Consider the following 20,617-nt stretch of genomic DNA (forward strand, 5'->3'; position numbering starts at 1 on the left):
GACCTTTAAGATCATTAAGTCCAACCATTAACCCAGCACTGTCAGGTCCACCACAAAACCATGTCCACCAAGTGCCACACCTACATGGCTTTTACATACCTCCAGAGTTGGTGACTGAACCACTTCCCTGGTCAGCTTGTTTCAATGACTGACCACCCTTTTGGTGAAAAATTATTTCCCAATATCTGGTCAAAACCTCCCTTGGTGCAACTTGAAGCCATTTCCTCTTGTCCTGTTACTTGTTACTTTAGAAAAGAGGCCAACCCCCCCTTGGCTACAACTTCCTTGCAGGTGGTTGCTGAGGGTGATAAGGTTCTCCCTAAGCCTCCTTTTCTCCAGGCTCAACACCCCCAGCTCCCTTAGCCACTCCTCATAAGATTGGTGCTGCAGACCCTTCACCATCTCTGTTGCCCTTCTCTGGACTTGCTCCAGCACCTCAATGTCTTTCTTTTGTGAGGGGTCCAGAACTGAACACAGGATTTGAGGTGCAGCCTCACCAGTGCTGAGTAAGGGTGGATGATTATGCTTCAGTTTGCAAGAACGTAGACTTGTACCAAAGGACAGAGATGAAATCAAAACCCAGGTTGTTCATGCTGATTAGTCTGGTTACATTTTTGCATATCCAGAGGTGCCAAGAATAATCTTGCAGATAGTACCAGGAAAATGTGAGTATCTATGCAGGAAAAACTAACTTCAATTTTTAAGAGACGTGTGGTGGAACTCCTCCAGAGGGCCTTCAAAGAAATCATAACTTTGGGCCTTTCTGGGCAGAACAGGGGAAGTTCAGATGCTCCCTGTAGCTGCATTAATCCACAGGAAGTCACTAAGTCAACAGAATGCCTTCGGAGTTAAAGGGGGAAGGACTTAAATGCTTCTGTCAATAAGTTTTTCATGCGTTTTCCTCCTGTTTTCACCAGCCGGTGCGGGAAGTGAAGATGGACATTTGGCTTTGCTAACCTACAGCATATGAGAAACATCTTTTAATTGAGAAGGGTGGCTTCTTCAGTGTTGAAAAAAGGCTTTTTCATCTAGACTGAAAAAAAATAAACCCACATGCTCAGTTGTTGGTAATGTCAAGGGTTTTAGTGACTTCTAAAAATTGTATTTATTTTAAGTGACTGATTTTACCATATACTGTTTAACAAAAATCCAGGCCAAAACATAGCTTAAGGACTCTTTCAAATAATGTCTGCAGTAAAATTTCTCTGAAAAACTGGAAGATGAAAGAATTGAAAGGCAAACTTGCCTTTTTCAAAAAAACTGACCCCATCATTGAAGGGAGAGATCTAAAGTACTCTTTTCTTTTTTTTTTTTTCCTTTTTTTTTTCCCCCTCCTTCTAAGTGCTGGTTGTTGTGGCTATACCCTGTTTTTCTTCTTGATACTGAAGGGGAGGGAGTGGTCACAGCTCTGTTTTATGTGTCCATAAAAATAAGAAGAGCAAGAGCTCATTGTTCTTTGAAGGTGGGATCCAGAAAACACTGGTTTGTGTCACTGAATTTTGTGGTGGCTTGACCAGCAAAAAACCAGAGGGTAAGGAAGCCAAAAAAAAAATAGTTGTTCCTTATAAGGTCTTTTGCTTCTCCTGGCCCACCCCATCATGAATTTTTTGCTTTACCCTCCTTTCTGATGAAAAGGGGACCCTGTGCTTGCTATCCAAAGAGAGGTTCAAACATTGAAAATACTGTTTATGCCTGTGGTAATTCCCTGTAGGCAATAACGTCAGTGCTGGCCACTTGTCCCAGCCTGATCCTGTTCTAGTAATGAGTATTCGCAGCATGCATTTCAGTGTCTGATTAAATCTTTCTGAAAGGCCATCTGTTTGAGGAGGATGTGGCATTGGCTTTAATACTTTTTATACCTAGTACTCAATACTGTTCTTTCATGACCTTAAACATGAAGTTTGTCCCCTTGGTTAGACAGCAACTTTCCTGATACTCTGATCAGAGAAAATAATTGAATCAAGGCTGTTGTAACCTGTTGGGTCACTGTGTCTTTGGGGAAATGTTCCTAGTGTTGAAGCCATGGAAGTTACATGTACCCAATGTGATTTTGTTGTGTCCAGAGCTGAGAAAAAGGTATCTATTTTCTAGGAAGGGAGTAAAGCATCTCCAGCTGCCTTTCTTTTCTAGCACTTGGAGTAGAATCTGATGTAGTCATATATCTGTTGATACATGCCAAATCAGCAAGTAATCTGGCCTTTCTGCTGCATGTTTTCATCTGTGCAAAATATCCAGCCTAAGCAGTGATACGTCTGTCTTTCAGATTCATCTTCCTATAGGCTTGAAAGCACAGTTTCCCTTTGAGATTCTGTTGGCATAAAGCAAATCTTGTCCAGCCTGTCTTTTCCTGCTTCCTGTCATTTGCTTTCCTTCATGGTATGGTCTCAGTATTCACCCCTTTGGCTGAAAGGAAAAATTGTCACCCTGAGGTTTTGTGCATTCCCTTTCTTTTGTAACTTCTCTCTCTTACTGTGCCTCATCTCTTCTGTATGTTACCTTTGCAGTCTGTTCCCCACAAGTTTCTCAGAAGATCCTGCTGGAGGTCACTGAAAGCTCTTCCTTTCCCTGCTTAATCTATAATCTGGGTGGGGGGTTTTCAAATCAGCAAGCAAAAGGAGTAATACATTAATTTAAGTAATCTGGAGATTAATTTTCTGCACAAGAAAGTGGTGACCTTTAATGCCAAGGTGGGATATAAGATCTAATCTTTGTTTACGTAGTCTTTTATTTTGTTTTGTTTTTACTTTTCTTGATCTAAATCTGCAAGAGATCTATTGAGTAGGACTGGGAATTTCATGTATTTACTTTACCTTGTTGCTCAGAGCAATAGGATGTTTGGGTGTTTTCCCTCTACAAGCAGACTTTCTTCTGACATATGTAACTGGAGCATAGCATCTAAATTCTTAATTTAGAAAAAAAATCACAAATTTACTGACCTAATTACAGTAACAGAGCTTTCTCTTTCTCTGTCAGTTTTAATAGTTTCAGTTTTGTCTTTCATATTTCATCCTTTTTCCCCCCTTTTTTCTGTTGTTGGTTCACCATTTTTCTTCCCCAAGTCACTTCCAGAACCAGAGGGGGAGTTGCAGCACTTGTGGTATTAGTGGGTGATGTTTGACTTTGTCTCTGTTAGTCTTTGTGGCCCTATTTGCCTACAGTGACCTCTCTCAGCCCCCCACGCTGCCTTCTTTTTGCAATACATGACCTTTTCTGAAGCAGTTATGAAACAGCCATTCCATGGTATTTCATACTTGTTCAACCATCTTGTCCATCTTTTGGCATGTTTTGATCTCTGGAGGTTTTCCCCTTGATCTGTCTCAACTGTTGCTATCTACTTTGCACTCCTTTGATATTTCTCCCTTCTCTCTTGTGTCTACTTACCTTAGCAGATCCATACTCATAAGAGACACTGACAGTCCATCTTGCCAGCAGGAGAACCATTTATGTGGCCAGCAATTGGATGCCAAGTACCTGAAATTGCTTTTCTTTTGAACCTGGTGACAAGGCAGTCTGACCATCTCAGTGCACAAAGGTGAACAACTTGGTTTTCTGGGGTAATTCTCTTCTTGCCACTGTGTCTAGGCTGCCCCAGGGGCTGCCTCTCCCCACCTACCCCCTGCCTCCAGTGCGCTGAAGCCAGCAGAGCCAGAGGATTTTGCTAGACCCCATCCGCTCACAGCCCTATTTGGATTTTGAGGATAATTTAACATTAGAGTTACTTATTATGGAAAACGACAGATTGTCTGTCGCTGGAAAACTTGAGGAGAGGCTTTCTAAAACGTGCCCTCGATGTCAGCTGGCTATGAGGCAGGAATCCCTGCGTGGCGTTCCTCCATCTGCCTTTTGTTAAGAGCAGCCTGAACGACTGTGGCAATTCCTCTTCTTCACAAAAATCTGCATAGGAAATCCTGCATCTGTGGCAGTCAATGGCAGCCTTGCCCAGGCTTCACAGCCTGTGGCTGTTCAGGGCTTTCTCCACTTTCTTCACAGCATCTACCCTTCATTTTTCCCTCCCGCTGGGATAAGCAAGCTGTATCTAAGAGAGACAGAGGCTAAAGGGGAGCTGGGCACCTCCTTTCTCTCTTCAACAGAAATGTACACTTTTTAATAATGTAATCTCAATTAAAAACATACCAATTAAAATTGGCTTTTTAGTAGCTCTCTGGGGAGAGGGAGCTATAATTCACATTAAAATGTAAAGCTTTAGAAGCAGGGAGAGCTAGGTGCATTGCAAGTGCCCAAATATTCAGTGATTTTAATTACAGTGGAAACTTGATAAATTGCTTTGTGCCACAATCCATTATTAACAGCTTAATGAATATCACTGCTGCCTGTTTTAAACTGCTCCACAGTGAAAATGATCGTCAGCATTTCGGTTGTGAACTCTGATTTTTTAGCATGTTCATATCTTACCCCTTAGAAAGAGGAGGTGGGTGAAAGTCTGCAGGTTTGGCTTTGGGTCTGGGTAAGTTCTGCTGGTGGCAGCCTCCTGAGAGAGAGAGGCAGGAGGAAAGATGGTGCTTTTGTATTTCACCAATAATTGGGACTGGCCAGGGTTTAAATCTGCTCCTTGCAGTTTAAGAACAATGTCTTTGAGCATGCAAAGAGCCTTCTGCATGCCCAGAGCTGAGGGATCACCAGATTATGAGGCTACCTTTACATGTGCTGTTTCTCTGCACAATACACATGAAGGATAAATGACTGTTTGGGGTGTCTGCTCAGGGGTAAAGGGAAGCAAGTGTAGCAGCTTGTGATTAAGCATATTGCTGCTGAGCTTATTTTGGAGTGAGCAAAGTGCAAGCTGGTTTGAGTTTTCTAAATTTTAGCCAGCAAAAAGCTGATTTGAGGCATAGAATTAGTCAAGTCCTTTTGGAGTGCTGAAATATAAGCATTGATCGTGCTCAGCTTTGAATAGGGACTAACCAGTTATTTTTTTCTTGACAGTTATTATGGCTGTAATTGTGCTAATATTATGATGCTACATATTTATATGTATATTTGTAGTAAAATGGTACCTTTATCCCACTTTTTAAAGCAGCTTAATATTTCAAGGATAAAGGTTATTATTAGGAATGTTTTTATTTTAGATGCTAACAGCAGGTGTAGTGGACTTATAGTTGTGCCCCATTGAAGTGTTAAGTCATAGGAATTTAAAGAGCCATGGCCTGGCTTCTATGAGATTTATTATTTATTGTGGGTGTTCTGTTTTCACTTAATCATGTGGTCTGACCAGAGGGTCATAGTCTCCAAAATGGGATTACTGCCAGGTGTTGTCGAGATTTTGACAAGATCTGAGTGAGGTGCAAGATAGATCTCAGGACAGAAATTACTGGGAACTGTTCTTCTCATTTCGAGAAGTTGCAAGTGCCTACATGGGATAAATATGATTTTTCTGAATGTCTTAGGGGCTTGCTATTATTCTTCTGATTATGTTTTTCTGTATATCAACAAAAATTTATTCACTTTCACCATCTCAGATTAGTCATGATGATGTTAACTTGCACCCTGTCAATTACACAGAGCTCTTCTGGTCCATCATATTGATAATTACACATAGGACCTTATTTTTTTCTTTTGAAAAATCTTTTATTGACAGAGGAGTAATGATGCCTGTAAGTTCCTCAAGTATTGCTCAGTCAGGGATATGTAAGATGCAGGAGATGTCCTCATATTTTTGGGGAGAAAGACAGCTCATACTTGGCATGCTGTTAATATTCATGTTTCTGTGGTTGTATTTTTGTTTTTAGTTTGATTTTAGGAAGCATTCCAGGCCACAGGGCTGCCTGGCTGTCATTTTTCATGCATCCCTTTACTGGCAGAGGACAAAGTGGCATGAAGGATATAAAATGCCACCTACTTTTTCTTTTGTTCTTTAATTCACGCACACGTGCTTCTTCTGTGTGTTTATCAGCGTGCACAAAATACCTATATTTGCAAGATAATAGCTGTGTAAATATTAGAAAGTCATATTGAAACTCTGTGAAGGAAAAGAGAGCAAGGGGAGAATCCTTCCTGCTACCGAGGAGCCATCTATTGGATAAAACCCATAACTGAACTGAGCATCCATGAAACTGCAGAGGATAACACAGTTTGTTGTTGGTCACCAGTAGCTAAAAATAATCCTTTCCTTCCCAATTCCGCTTTCACTCACTGTGTTAGGAACCTGTAGAAACCTTTGTCCCTTCATGCACACAAGTCATAAGAGTCAGATATAGGTGTCATTTAGGTACTTTAGGTAAAGCCAGCTTAATATAGGTGAAGATCCAGGATAAATCTTAATGAAGGGTGCAGGTGTGATCATGAATGGATAAGCCAGCAGTAGGATTGCCTGCCAGAAGTGGAGAGCAGTTGCTTGGAGAAGTGATAAAGACAAATTTTTTATCCATTTTGTTAATAAAGAGTGCAAATAACATTACCTGTACCTTTGGGTTTTTTTCTGGTAACAGCACATTTATATCAGTCTCACAACCATGATTTGTTTACTTAAAAAAAAATATATTTTTTTTTTGTTACCTGAAATTACTTAATGGCATCACAAAGCCAAATAATGAGGTGCTCTTTCCCTCAAAACATATGCAATCTATATATCCTGTAATGCAGAAAGAGAGGATCTTGAACAAACCCTGGGGAGAGATAAGAGAGGGCAGGATGTGAACAGTAAATTCCCAGAATGGCCCGGAAACATCCTGATGGCTCTTCGAAGTGAGTGGTGGGACTTTGCAAGTATGTTAAGAGGAGCATATGTGGCAGGAAGAACAAAGGATAAGGAAGCAATAATGTCATTCCTGTGCGTTTTCTTGAACATCAGGCAACTGCTAAAACAAGAAATTATTATTATTCAGGAATTAAATTTAAGCAAATACAATTATAATCTGTGGCAAATAGAAAAGGAACAGAGGGCTGCCTGCAACAGCAGCCTTTAGTCAGCAATTTAAATCAGCAGAGGGTCAAGCTTCTGGGTGTCAGATACTTAGCCTAAAACACTCCCTTCCTGTATCCTCCCTTCCTTGTGCAAATAACAGAGGGGAGGAGTGTCAGAGTGTTTGCTGGGAGGCCAGATAAGCTTTGGGAGACAACGCATGCACACAGTGTGAAGTAGGATGGTCAGCTCATTGCTGACTTGGGAATCTGTGCCTGTTCCACACCCTGGCATACATGAGGGGGCCTGGCACAAACTATTCTTTTACCCCATCACTCAGTTAGTTCTTCTCTTGCTCTGTTTTCCCACTGTGTATTCTGATAAGCTCACTTCTCCACCTTCAATCTGCAAAACACGTGTGGGGCAGGAGAAGCTCAGCTACCACACACTCAAATCTAATATTTATTGTTTGTACTGTGATAATGCCAGGAGTCATTATCAGAGTGGTGTTATCCTAAATGTTTTGCAAATACAGAATTAGGAGGTTGCTGTCCACTGATATTTGCTACCAGTGTCTCTTGCTCACCACGATGGGAACTGAGAACACTGGATAACAACACTCTCTAGCCATTGAATTTTGGGCTGTTTTCTGAGCCTTCCCCTTGTGTGCATGCAATGGAGGGAGTTGTGCTGGTTGTAATGCTATGCTGTGCCCTGGGCTGAGGCTGCCAGGCCAACATGGCAGAGGTGCCAAGCAGCAGCCACAAAGTGTATGACATTTGTTTGCGATCAGAGTGAATTTCGTGGAGAAAAACTTAGCACTTCTCTTAGACACTCAGCTCATTCTGCTCAGCCTGGTATTGGAAAGAAACTTCCCAGAGTCAGAGATGGGCCAGTTCATTAGGAGTGTAAATGGATGAGGCTGTGAGCAACCTCTCGATTTTACACTGAAGAACTGCTGGAAGGGTTTCCAGCTCTCTAGGAAAGCCATGGGTTTCTCTGTGGGCCCATATAGTTAATGAAACAATCAAATAGATGTGTGTCTTATTTTCTCTCACCCATAACTGTAGTATTTCTTCATCCTACAGATCACTTCAGCCAAGTCAGGCCTCTGACTAGGATCTTAAAACCAGTCTCCTTCAAGAAGAGTTGTAAAGACCTATATTAAGATTGCCTCAACCAGAAACAGTTCTTTGCTCCCTCTTCATTCACTAACAATTAAATCTGAAATTCAAATTTCTTTTCATCCCTGCTCTGTGTGGGAACATGTGGAGAAGAGGACTGCTGTCTTTCAAGATGTGAGTGCTCTAGTGCCACTTGCAGCAGTTTAAACTGAAGGGAGATGGGTTGCTAACAAAACCTTGGTTTTAAGAATTGCCCACAGCATTATTTTCAGGTTGAATTAGGCTTACCCATGCTTCTGTAGATTATTAATGCTTTTAAACTTTGCATTTTGAAGGTCAGAAAAGTGCAAAACTTTTGAGGAGGAAACCCTCAGTACCTGAACACTCTTCTCCCTCACCTTATGGGTAGAGGCACTACTACATGAAAATAGTTTTGTATTTTTCAACACTATGATTTTTCTGTTATCATGATGCTTTGTTAAAGACCTACGGGACCCACTGAAGTTTTATATATATATATGTGTATATATATATACAGAGAGAGAGAGAGAGAGATAAATATATACAAACACAGGTTGGGGGTGAAATCTAATGATTTACAATATTTGCAGTGACTCACTGGAGGAGGGGAAACCTCTCCAGTGATGAAAAATGGTCCAGTGCTGGAGTGGACTGCCTGGGGAGGCTGTGGGAAGTGAGGGTTTGCTGGGTTTTTAAGAACAGGTTAGACAAACAGCTGTCAGTGCTGGTTTGGCTGATGTTGCCTTGTGGCAAGGGGATGAAGTAGATAACTTGCTCAGTTCCTTCCAGGGCTCTTTTCCCCCTGTGATGATGCTTTTGCCTTAAACTCTTTGAGTCTTGTAAATCTGTTTTCATCCTAGGTCTTGAAGGGTTTTCTGAGAGCATCATTAGCTTTTCTTCATGGGGTTTTATAAGATTTGATGTTTGTTGTCCCAATTTTACAGATGGAGAAGCTGTACCAGTTATAACTGTGCTTTAAAGGCAAAAAGGGGACTGCAGCTTTAAGCATCTCAGGTCAGTGCTTAACCAGTAATTCATACTGGTCACTTGGAAGATTTAGTGGCAAACTCAGCCAATAAAATCCATATCATACTCTAATTCAGGCCTCATCTTGGCTTTATTTTTATTTTTTAAAAGAACACTGGTCACATAGAGAAGATATGTTTTGTTACCATGTTTAATACTTTCTATTTTCGAGTGCTTTCATCTATTTGCTGACATACCTGCCCCTTCTGGGCCTGGTCAGCATTTCATGTTGCCTTTTTGCAGCATTATTGAAGAGACACTTCTTTTTTCTTTCAGGTAGAAAGCAAAGGCATTACTGTAACTTCTGATGTCAAATGCAGTGTCACTGAATGCTCCCTCTTAGCTGTGAACTACTGCCAGAAACTTGCATGGTAGATTAGTGATGATAATATATGAAAATATCAGAAAAAGTCTAAAGTTATACAAAATCTTTACAGTCTGGAATTTTAACATAAATATTAAGATCAGACCAGGATGGCAAAAGGTGCTCCACTTTCCAGGTGAGCACTTAGTGAGTTTTTATTTTTTTGCCTTAAATTTAGTCAGTTTTTAAATGCATGTTAAATTGCTTTGTAAAACATGCCTGCCATCAGACATTCAGCCCATTTGCAATAAAAGCATTGCAATGGTTTCATCAGCTGATGTTAAAAAATGCAAACTAAAGAGTTTTATCTGCCAGACTGAAAAGTCTCCCAGCCACTCCTGAATAATGACCAAACCATGCAGTTCCTCCAGAGCTGAGCATCACCTGTGAGAGCACTGTGTCCTCAACCTCCAGATGCACAAATTTGGGGGCTGTCAGCTCAGGCATTCGAGTTGTTTCAAGCGTTTGTGTTCAAGCACAAAGCAAAAGGACAATCTCTCTGAAATGTTTTGGAATTGGATATATTGTCAGAAACTGGGGTTTTTTTTGTGATTTCACTGAGAAACCAAAGGAAACCTGCAAGTGTTAGAGAGAGGTTGAATTTGATCCTTTCAAAGAAGGTTGACAAAATAATACTTTTAGTGGGACAGCATTTTGTGCTTCTTTTTCCAAAGGATCTGGGTAGCTACCACAGTGCTTTACTGATGACTTCCTGGTGACACAGGTTGTCTCACTTAAAAAGGTGGTTGCCAAATCAAGCTTATAAAATGTGACCTGTATATACACTGATATAGCAGTGTGTACAAGTTTGCTGAGATAATATGAGTGAGATGTGATCTTCCTACCTGTTAGATACGGATTCTGAAGTCTATCTGTTCTGAGCTGCCCTCAGAGCATTTGAGAAAGACTAGGAGGGTCTGTACAGTTTATTGTGAATGGTATTATATTACAGCATTCATTGTATGACTTTTACACCACAGCAAGTGCTTTACAGAATACCAACCAATTATGGCATTTATTTTTATTCCTTGATTCAACTTAAAGTTGCTTTTTGTGGCTCTCTTGAACTCCAAATGGGGAGCTAAACTATCAGAGTGGTGCAAAATTTGAGCATAGTATGAAGAAAACATAATTGAAATCACAGCATTAAGAACAAAAATTCCAACTGATGTATATTAGGTAGTTTTCCTTAAGTAATTTTTGACTTCACCTTGCAGAGAAGTTGAATGGCTTAATCTCTTTACCAAAAGCATAACCCAAGGGCCCCCTGGACCCCCAAAGCAGTGGTGAATTTGCCAGAAGGTCAGCTGGCATGTCAATTCTAGGTATGAAACACAGTTCCCTGTTTAGGATGGAAAGAGCTGGAGATGTCCCCCGCCCCCCAGGACGCTTGCCTCCTGTGAGGAAAGTCATGATGCATCTCGTGTGTGAGGGATACATCTCTCTTCTTCTGACAGCTGCAAAACTTAAAGGCAGTGATTTGAGGAGGGGAGATGGATGCTGTGGATTGGCCTTCCCCAGCACAGCACACGTCTATTCTTCCAGCGCGTAGCACAGCGCTCGTTACGGTTCTGTGCAGAGTGATTTCTCTGCATGGCCAGGTGATGTTTAAGGAGACTAATGAGAGAAATGATACGGCCCAGAACACTGGTGTCAGGAAATATATTGCAAGGTGTCTATCTTGGGGAAGCTGGAAGCGGGGCTTGTCTTATTATATATTTCAAAGGGGATGTCTGTGTCACCACCAAGCTAGACATGCACCCTGTCCCATACTGCATTCAAATTACCTTTTTTTTCAAATCATAGCTTTCCATTCAATTATCATTGGTTTAATGACAGGCTCTGTGTTGTATGAGGGCAAAAGAAGAGTCCATCGCGTTAGCACACCGTACTTTTTTGGCAGGAACTTGTTTCTGAGGCCATTGTAACATAACTATGCAAGTGTCAGAGGGCAGGATAGAGGCTATTATGGGCTTCTGCTTTTTGTGAGGAAAATCAAACAAATGTCCCTGATGGAAAAAAGGAAGCCAGCAGTGGGATGTGATGACCAGAGAATGTTTTTGTGCAGTGACACTGTCAGTACCTGGTCTGTTGTCAAACTGAAAAAAATGCTTTTTTAAATGTTTTTTTTTCATTCTGCTGGTAAGCAAAGTGGAGAAACCCCTCCTGTGAATTTTCATGAGATACCTTTTCCTCATTTCTAGCACTTAACGATCCAATTATATTTGGTTTTATGCTAGTATTTGCCTCTATTGCTATTGTTAGGTTTTTGAATTAGAGTGATTTTTCCATCCTGATGGTGCGGAAAAAAATATGTTTCATTATGACTTGTTATAACCCTGGAAATATCTTCTCTTGCTTGGGTTGATGACTATTTTTTATGTTGCTTTCTATACTGATGCCTAAAGTGAAGTAGAATGAAGCATAAGGAAGAGAAGCTTTACTAGAATATCACTCCTTCCACTGTGTAAAATTATCCTGGAAAAAGCTTGCATCTTTCTAATGTTGCTCTTTTCTTCTCCCCACTATTATTCAAGTAGTTTTTACTGATGAATGTTGTTTTTGCAAGGGCTGTTTATGAAGCCATTGCTCTTAGCAACACCTGCTCACCTGTGAGCAAATTACATGGCACAGATAAGGTAGCTAGTTGTTTCTCGATAGGGTGACCTTAAAAACAGATTCTGCAACAAGACACGCTTTTAAATTCCTAACCAAATATATTATGTGAGTAATAAAAAGAGCTCCTCAAAATGGCCACAGAGGCATTTCAGAACACATTCTTGGGAATATTCACTTGTGCTAGTATTCATTAAGTTTGCTTTCAGCAAAAATTCTCATGAATGAAATTTTATTCTCTAGTCATTATGGTTATTACTTTACTATCTTAGCAATAACCACATGCTTTGTATAAGGCCAGGACCTGATTTTGTCTAAGGCTGGAGAAACATCTTATGGGGTCTCCAGAGAGTGTATTGTCTAAATATAAGACTGGACTTGGCTAACAGCTCATGACTGGGAACTGCAAACCCTCAGAGAGCAATGGGTTTGTTTACAAGAAAATTCACAGCTAGAGAAGGATGGTTGCAGAACCATACCAAATGTTATACCTTTTGAGCTATAGGATGCTACAGTGTTACAACTCCACTGAATATGAATGTAATTTTACATTTTTATGTTATGAAAGTAGTTAAGGTGATGGTGACTGGCTTTACAGATAAAAGAGAATATCGCTACAGATGTGGTTCATTACTACATTGAACTAGTTTATCCACACATTAATGAATATATGGGATCTGGACTATCTTTGTTGTTGTTGTTTTGGGGTTTTTTTGGGTGGAGGGTGTTTGGTGGTGTTTCTTTTTAATTTTAAAAGTGGCCAAATGCAAATATGAGTTCCAGGGAAATCTCTGAAGCACAGGCTATGCCAAAGAGTTGGACTCTTGAGTTGTGCAATATATGGACTCCCAGGATGTGAATAAAGCTCTTCCTGGAAAAGTTAAATGAGATTTTTAGCTATTCACAGCTGAAGTCTGCATGAAGTCTTGTTTCCTCCAATCTAGAGGAATATAATAGAGCAGAGGTATCCTATCATGCTGGTGGAAATTGTGCCTAAGTCTAGGCACAAGGAAGTATTTTCAGAGCTGGAGCTCATTTGCTGAGCACAATGTGTATAACGTTGCTTTGTGTGCCTCTGCTTACTGGTGGAAGAGCATATCTACCATGCCTTGGAGGTGATTCAGTCTGGCTGGCCAATGTGTAGAGTCCTTCAGCATGCTGTGGCAGGTACTGGCTGCTACCTGGAACATTGATTTTTGGGTGTACCAGGGTGCAAGCTGCACTGTGGTCATGGGTACAAGGTGCATAATATACACATGCAAAATGAAAAGGTTCTGTGAGGTGGAGGGAAGGAGTGTTAAAGAGGCAGTGTGCCAATCCCTTGTGTTACTCAAACCCCAAAATAACCATTCCTCTCTGCCTGTAGATCGATCAGAACAGTTTGTTAGCAGCAGAACTAAGCACAGGACACTAAGTATTTCTCCTGTTTTGTTGTCTAACTGCTCTCTTTTCCCATGTCATGTGAAAAATAAATAATCTGATTAAATCCTTAGACATTTATAATTAATTAGTTCTTCCTTACTCTTATCTTGTTTGCCCGTCCTTTTGTCTGGCTCTTTTTTCTACTTTATCTCTCAATCATCAGATCCAAGAAATCATTCAATGATTTATTTTTAACAGATAAATGCAGCTTTACAGCATATTCTTTTCTTTTGAAAAAAGACTTGGTCCCTTCTTTTGTCCATCCCACTGCACAAGTTGTCATGTTCTGGCACTGCAGTCACTTTGAAGTCCTTGAGCTATCATGTATTCTGTTGGTATTTGAGGAATTGAAAATCAATCACACAGCCTTATGGCTTGGGTTCAGCACAATTCTATTATGCCCACTCGCAAAAGTCAATTCAAACCTTTTGGGTTATATTTCAAAGCCTAATCAAGCTTGCTGTCCAGGCTGGTTTGGAGTCAGCTCACTCTTGTCTATAGGTCTGTTTATTAGAGGTTTTTGTGTCAGAAACCAGTGTAAGAGAAAGCAGTTTTCATAGCAGTAGAATCATTCAGTAGGCATTTTGCAAATACAAACCACCCGAACAGGTTTTATGGTAGAGGAATACTTACTGTTGTAATACAGTTCTGCAAATATGTTTTTAAAAAATGTAAAACCCCCCAAAATTATGTTGGTAACATAAAGCTACGTTTATATCTGTACTTGCTCATAAAAAGATGTCCCAGTTTGCCGAGATCAGTTTTTAGTCCTGTCAGGTTAAGCTGGTAAGAAAGTATTGTAGATTCAACCCTGAATTTAGATGGTGACTTTCATGCTTTGGACCATATGAACAAATGAGGGTGGTGCACCCAAGCAGATGGACCAACTCCTCCACGAATGAGTTGTGCCACCTCCATGTGACAAGTGCCCATGGGGCTGAGTGTACAGTGTCTGTGTCAATCCCCTGATTTTGGCAAGTGCCAAAACCTCACCCCGAGAATGAAAGTAGCTCTGTAGAGAGCTGACCATTAGCAATCATCTGTGAAAATATGTACCTGTTGTGTATTGGGGGCAGATCAATCTCATCTCTATGTGAAGAAAGCAGTGACAGGCTCTTGGTTACAGTATTTCCAGCTGATCTGTAGAAGCCTTCTCATGCACTGAAAGACTGGTGGCCATTTTGTGGGAGCCAAGTGTGCAGTACAAATGGGAAGCAGCTCTCTCTTGCCGTCCCCTGTGGGTTAAGGTCTTTCTCTGTGACCCATTCATGTTTCTTCTCATCCTGTGTTCTGCAGAGGCGCAGTGATTTTCTCCAGTGGATGCTTGACTCCCGTGACTCAGCTGACTCCCTGGCAGCCGGGTGTTCTGATGTGATCAGCCCATCTGCTGCTTCCAGACAGAATGAGGCACCTCTTCCTGGCAGGACCCCATCTGAAAAGGTTCAGAAGACACTAACAGAGGATGAGATAGCAGGCCAAGCTTTCCTATTCCTGATTGCTGGGTATGAGACCACCACTAGCACGCTGTCCTTTGCCACATACTTGCTAGCCACCAACCCAGAGTGCCAGGAGAAGGTGCTTCAGGAAGTTGATGAGTTCTCTGCAAAACACGTGAGTATGAAGTGCTTGTGTGGAGCTTCCTGCAGGGATCAAGGCAATGTGAATGCCATCATGCCACTGTGGCACCTCCATGACCCCTATTTGTCTCAGTCATATATGCATATATTAACACTTTATTAATATTTTCAGTCAAAAATTAAAAATTAATCTCTACAGTTTAGGGTTTTTTTGGAAGCTGTTAAATTATATCACTTTACAGCAACACAAGAGATGGCCTAGAAACTTTGTGTCATAGTGAAAGCTTAACCTTTTAAAAGTATTTTACATTATTGAAATCGACCAGCTGTTGTCAGGCTCTAAAAGTACACATTACTATTTTTTCCTCTTGTACAAATGCTTTTATTGGTTTTGTTTTCAATTTTATTTACTCATCCTTGTAGGAAAATTAGCAGTGTTCTTACAAACCATAAATTGTGAAGTTTTACTTTAAATGTTCATAACTTTTTCTTTTAGCAGCAGAATATATGTGTAAGCTTGAAAAAAAATCACATTATTTAATTCTCTTATACTGTGTTCAAACTGCTTCTCCTTCACTATCTGTGTTTGCTAAGGGCATTTATGTTTCCTGGATAACCATTGACCATATTTGGTATAATTAGCAGACCATGCAGCAGCCATTCTTCCACCCTACACTCTCTGCACAAGTTGGTGGTTATGATAATTCAAATTGAGGGTCTTTTTCTTTACACAAATGCTTTCATAATGGATCATGATCCTAACAGGAATAAAATTACACCAGGCATGGCTGTCTTGCAGGATTTTAGCTGCGGGATTTGGATGCTGAAAGCCTTTACTATACAGTTTTTGGAGTTTCATACTTTTATGCATTCCATCCTGTGTTGTACTTACAGAACAAGAAAAGAGCTGTATAATTTCCTGCTTTGCTCGTAATAGAAGATTCTCGACTATGCACAGTGTGTCCATTCAAAAGGTGCCGTTTCCCTCCTTTTGCTTATGGAAACATAAAAACCAGGGTTTGTGTACACAGAAAATGTTGTCTGTTGTCTTGCACGCTGAGGTTCTGACTATGATGGTTTTCCATCTAAGATTGCCATTGCTCTGAGGGTGCAGATGGGTGACAGCAGTGGAGGTTAGGGTTGTGCAGTCAGACCTACAGAGCTTTTTCTCAGTGCAATGCTTCATACCTGCCACTGGTATGAGCTAACTCGATACTACGAAAGTGTTGATGTTCTAACTGTAGGGCTTGGGTTATATCCTTAGGTTGTTAGCTCTACATCACTGCAGCTGGAGTGTACTTACTTGTTTCATTGACATATGGCAGACCTGTTTGTGCCCTCACGTATAGTTAGGTCAACTGACTTCAGTGAGACCTGCAAAGATGGGAAGGTGCAACTTGGCCTGGAGTATGTGCAGTTTACTAGTTAGTATTGGTGGCAGAGTTGCACACAGAAGCACTTATTATTCAGTCCCAAGGAAAATATGGTTCATCTTCTCACCAGTTCCTGAAAGCTGACAACCTAAGAAACCAAAGTGAAATTGCTGGGAGAGGTATCCAATAGGATAGGTACGTGATGTCATTCATGTCTGTCTGTAGATGGTGATCTGAGTTAGTTACCTTTTCCATGTTGGTGCATAGAAAGCTGAATACAAGCAGTAATTAACTGTCTGATTGTTTATGGATATTTCATGTAGGGAGTCCATGCATATGGTCATGTCCACGTTAACTAGTAGTGTGCTGTCATAGACAGATTCGTCCTCTAGCATGGCTGGTAGTGAGGACTGTTGGATGCACACTCTATGCACCTCAGGAGTTTATTCTGGGTTAGTCTAAGCCTGACTCTGTGTACCAAATTCCTCTTAGCAGTTGGTCTGGTTTAGTTCCAGTTAAAGGAGCCCTTGCTGTGTACTTGGAGACTGCAGTGTGAACCAGTGCAAGAGATTCGGATGTGAGTCTGCTCCTGATCCAAGCTCAAGAACTAAATGGGACTTGTGTTGTTTATGGTCTGTCTGAGCTGTCACTCACCATTAGTAATATTTCAATAATAATCCAATTAAAAGGCACAATTCTTGACTCTCTTGGTTCTCTAGGAATATTTTGCTAATAATTTCAGCTTTTGCACTGTCTAGGAGACATAAGGATGCTTGTGGTAATGTGTAGAGAGATGGCACTCAAACTAAACTAATAATTTTTGCAGATTAGCACTGTATAAAGTCTGTGTGGTGCCTCAACCCAAACTGGTGTCCTCATCCTAAACCATGCTGTCCCACGTCACATATAATTACTGGAAGAATCTTTCACATAACTTCCCTGTACTTTATGAATTTTCAGGTTTAGCTTTAGATGATGCATATTTTGCTGTATGGCCAAGGGTAAGAGGGAGAGAAGGATAACTATACATCTGCAGTCCCTGATACAAGGAAATTTGTAGATCTGATCTGTGCAGCCCCATCCTTCAAAAAATTTCCTTTTATAAACAGTTATGATTTGGCAGGGGGGCAGAGGGGCAATACACTACTCAAGGAGCCCATCCCAGAATAAGGAAAAGAGTGCAGCAGTTCAGTCCCCTTAGTGACTGTAATTAACTACTTTTAGCCTAGAAGATGAGATCTATGTGAACGGTTTGCAAGTTACGGGAGCAGCAGCTATTTTAGAGCTGAGTATATATAGATGCTATGTTCAGTTGTCATGCAAGAGAGAGGAAGGGAGAGGACATAGAAGCTACAGGCTCACAGTTAGTTATCAAGTCAGTTGCTAAGAAATTTGATTAGGTTATTGCTTGTACTCAGCACATCAGCTTTGCTCTTATCAAGGTGCTTTGCAATTTTCAGAAAGGAAGGGCTTTAGAAGGCCAAGACATGGGGAATGATACGGTCAGATTGTTTTGACAGGTGGTGGAAGACTGATTTGATTTTCAGATATGCAAGTATTAAACACAGTACCCTCTTCAGCCAAATTTATACTCAGGTAATTATAACTACAAAATGCTCTCCACCACATCCCCTTCCTTCCTTCAACCATTTCAGTTGCCTCATGCAGCATGTTTTATTGCCCTAATCTGTGGTGTAGAGTTGTGGTCTGATTTTACAGCAGCTGCTGTGTATCATCCCAGAGATGGTTGTACTTTGGTGGTGGACAGAGTGATTTATATACTCATTTACCAAAGTTTATAAAGACATGTGAGAGCCATCTGAGAAAAGGTGCTCTAAATGACAGGCACAGTTCCAGCTTTTTGGCACTCCAGCTAAAAAGGCAAACCATGGTGACCTTGTGATAGTAAGGAGAGAGAGCAGGATTAGTCCATCTGGATGTACAGCAGTATTTTGGTGGCTCTGGGTGTTGTAGTTGAGTTTGCTGTGATTTTCGTCTGTTTTGCACAGTGGGTATCTTAGCAGGATGGGAGAGTGTAAAGGGAATGGAGAAAGCCGAGGCACTGCTGTGCTAGAGAGCCCTGGGCTAGCATGGTGCCAAGTGGCTGCAGCATGGTACAGAAATACAAGACTAGGTGCTGGAAGTGGTCTAGCCCCAGCAATGTGCTGGGAGTTGGAAGCCCAGAGGAGAGTTAGGTCTGACTGATCATGTTGTCCTGCTGATCGTGTTGTGTCCAGCCAAATTTGTTTCAGAGCTGCCTTGGGGGATCTCACTGCCTCTCTCTGCCACACTGCCTGAATACATGGTGGAGATGACACTTCCAGGCAAGTGTCCTCAGAAAACAGTGCCTGAAGTGAGTCATGGGTTGTCACCTCTTTTTTTACCTCCAGGACAATCCTTATGTGTTTGCTAAAGGACCTTCTAGGTCTTTCTTGGCTGATATCTCAGTGTGGAGATGGTGACTCTTTCCCTCAAAGTGAGGCACTTGGCCCATTTCATAGCCTAGCAAGCAGGAGAAGACTCTAGCTTTCGTTATTGTAGAGGGTAGGACACACAGGTTATTTCCCTCCTCACCTCTATCTGGGTCTCTGGGGTGTAGGGAAAGAGAGTGCACAGCTTTTTATTGTCTCTGGGGAAGTAGAGAGACAAGGTACTGAGTGGTGACTACTGTCATTCACACACTGCATCTTCCCATTCTACCTCTGAATCCCTGTGTCTGCTCTAACTGCACTGGGAAAAATAAGTTTAAGCATAATTCCTCTAACACAAAAATAAAAATTCAAATTGTAGAGGCTTTGACCTGATCCTCTTCATAAATCCCTTGAGGGTGTAGTATGTGCACTGTGAAGGGCAATCCACTGAAAATAAGATGCACCTATTTGCTACAAGCTCTTTGCTGGGTGTGCAGCTTGGTTTGATACCATGAAGACAAAATAAACAGGATGAAAGGAGAGTTAAATATGAGCTAGTGGGGGCAGGACGCCTACATCTCTGTCTGTATAAAATAATATTACTTTCTGCAGAGACCACAGATCTGTTTCCAGGACAGCAAAGAGAGGTCAGATCTTCAGGAGGCTGTAAACTGGCACATGCTTGGTATTAGTAGAGGTATGGTGATAAGCATCAGTTGAGAAGCAAGCCTGATATATACTAGTAAAGAAGCACAGGGGGGAAAAAAGAAAGACTGCTATTTCAAGACCAGATTCTTTTTATAGCGTTTGTGGCTAACCATCCCTAAACTGTTAGAGGCTATACAGTTGTGAAAGAGATGTTTTTATCCATATTTACCAAGTGAGAAGGAATGCACCCATGGTCTTCACCCTCTGCATTTCAATCAATAATGATCCCTGTGCAGAGTTTTTAAAGAGCCCTTCACAAGACATGTATTTAGGAACAGTTCTTGTGCTTGTGACCGATTATTTTGTTGTAAAAGCATATTGATTTTTGTTTATGTGTGTGTGTGCTTAGCAAAAGCATAGCAAGCCTGCAGCACACATTTGTTCTGAGCAGATGTACACAACTTCTGAGCACCACTGTGTGCTCTGAGCTGCTCTGTGTGTTTTGTCCTAAGCCACAGTGCTTAGGGCTTGAAAAACTGCATCTTCCGTGCTGGGGATTCCCTTAATGTGAGGCCTCTTTTTCTTACCTCTATTCCCATTTTAGCATTTACATGTCTCTCTCCCTTCCTTCTTCCTACTCTCAAACCTGAATCATTCACAATTATGAATTATTTTTTTTGTTGTTTTTGGTTTACTGGACCGCATAATTTTAGACAGAAAGAGTTGTGGCACAAAATAGATAGCAAAAACATAGGCAATCAAGCTAACTTCTCATGAGAAGCTGTTTGTTACTCTTAGGTGAAATGTGTTGAGTGGCTATGTATGTGCTCCTGATCTGTTGCAAAGTAAACACACCAGGTTAAACAAGTGAAACTAGGTCATTTTCTTGAGGGAGGGAAAGCAAGAATGCTTGGGGCAGCTAAGAAGGGCAAAAGAAGTATAAGAATGAACTGCTCTGTCTCTGTAATAATGAAATCCATACTTGAAGGTGCAGAGCATAAAGCCTGGAGCAAGGAGCACCCTGAATTCTAATCTTGGCTTCAGGAATAATTTACTGCATGTTCTCAGTACTGGATAACCCAGCCTTGCATTATCAAATGGGTAGCTTTGGCACTACAAGTTTTGGAGGTTTTCTAGCCCATCATTACTTAAAGCACCCAGGAAAAAGTTGCATTG

At 41.1% G+C, this 20,617-nt stretch overlaps 1 protein-coding gene across 7 annotated transcripts in view; it reads left to right on the plus strand.

The window, feature by feature from the left end:
* Positions 1–20,617, plus strand: part of TBXAS1 (thromboxane A synthase 1) — a 264,202-nt gene that overhangs the window by 182,964 nt on the left and 60,621 nt on the right. For all 7 annotated transcript variants that reach the window (XM_064654786.1, XM_064654787.1, XM_064654788.1 and 4 more), the window contains one exon: positions 14,729–15,043. In XM_064654786.1, the coding sequence (XP_064510856.1) occupies positions 14,729–15,043 (315 nt within the window). The remainder of the gene's footprint in view (positions 1–14,728; positions 15,044–20,617) is intronic.

The sequence above is a fragment of the Pseudopipra pipra genome, chromosome 5, assembly GCF_036250125.1.
Source record: "Pseudopipra pipra isolate bDixPip1 chromosome 5, bDixPip1.hap1, whole genome shotgun sequence".
NCBI lineage: Eukaryota > Metazoa > Chordata > Aves > Passeriformes > Pipridae > Pseudopipra > Pseudopipra pipra.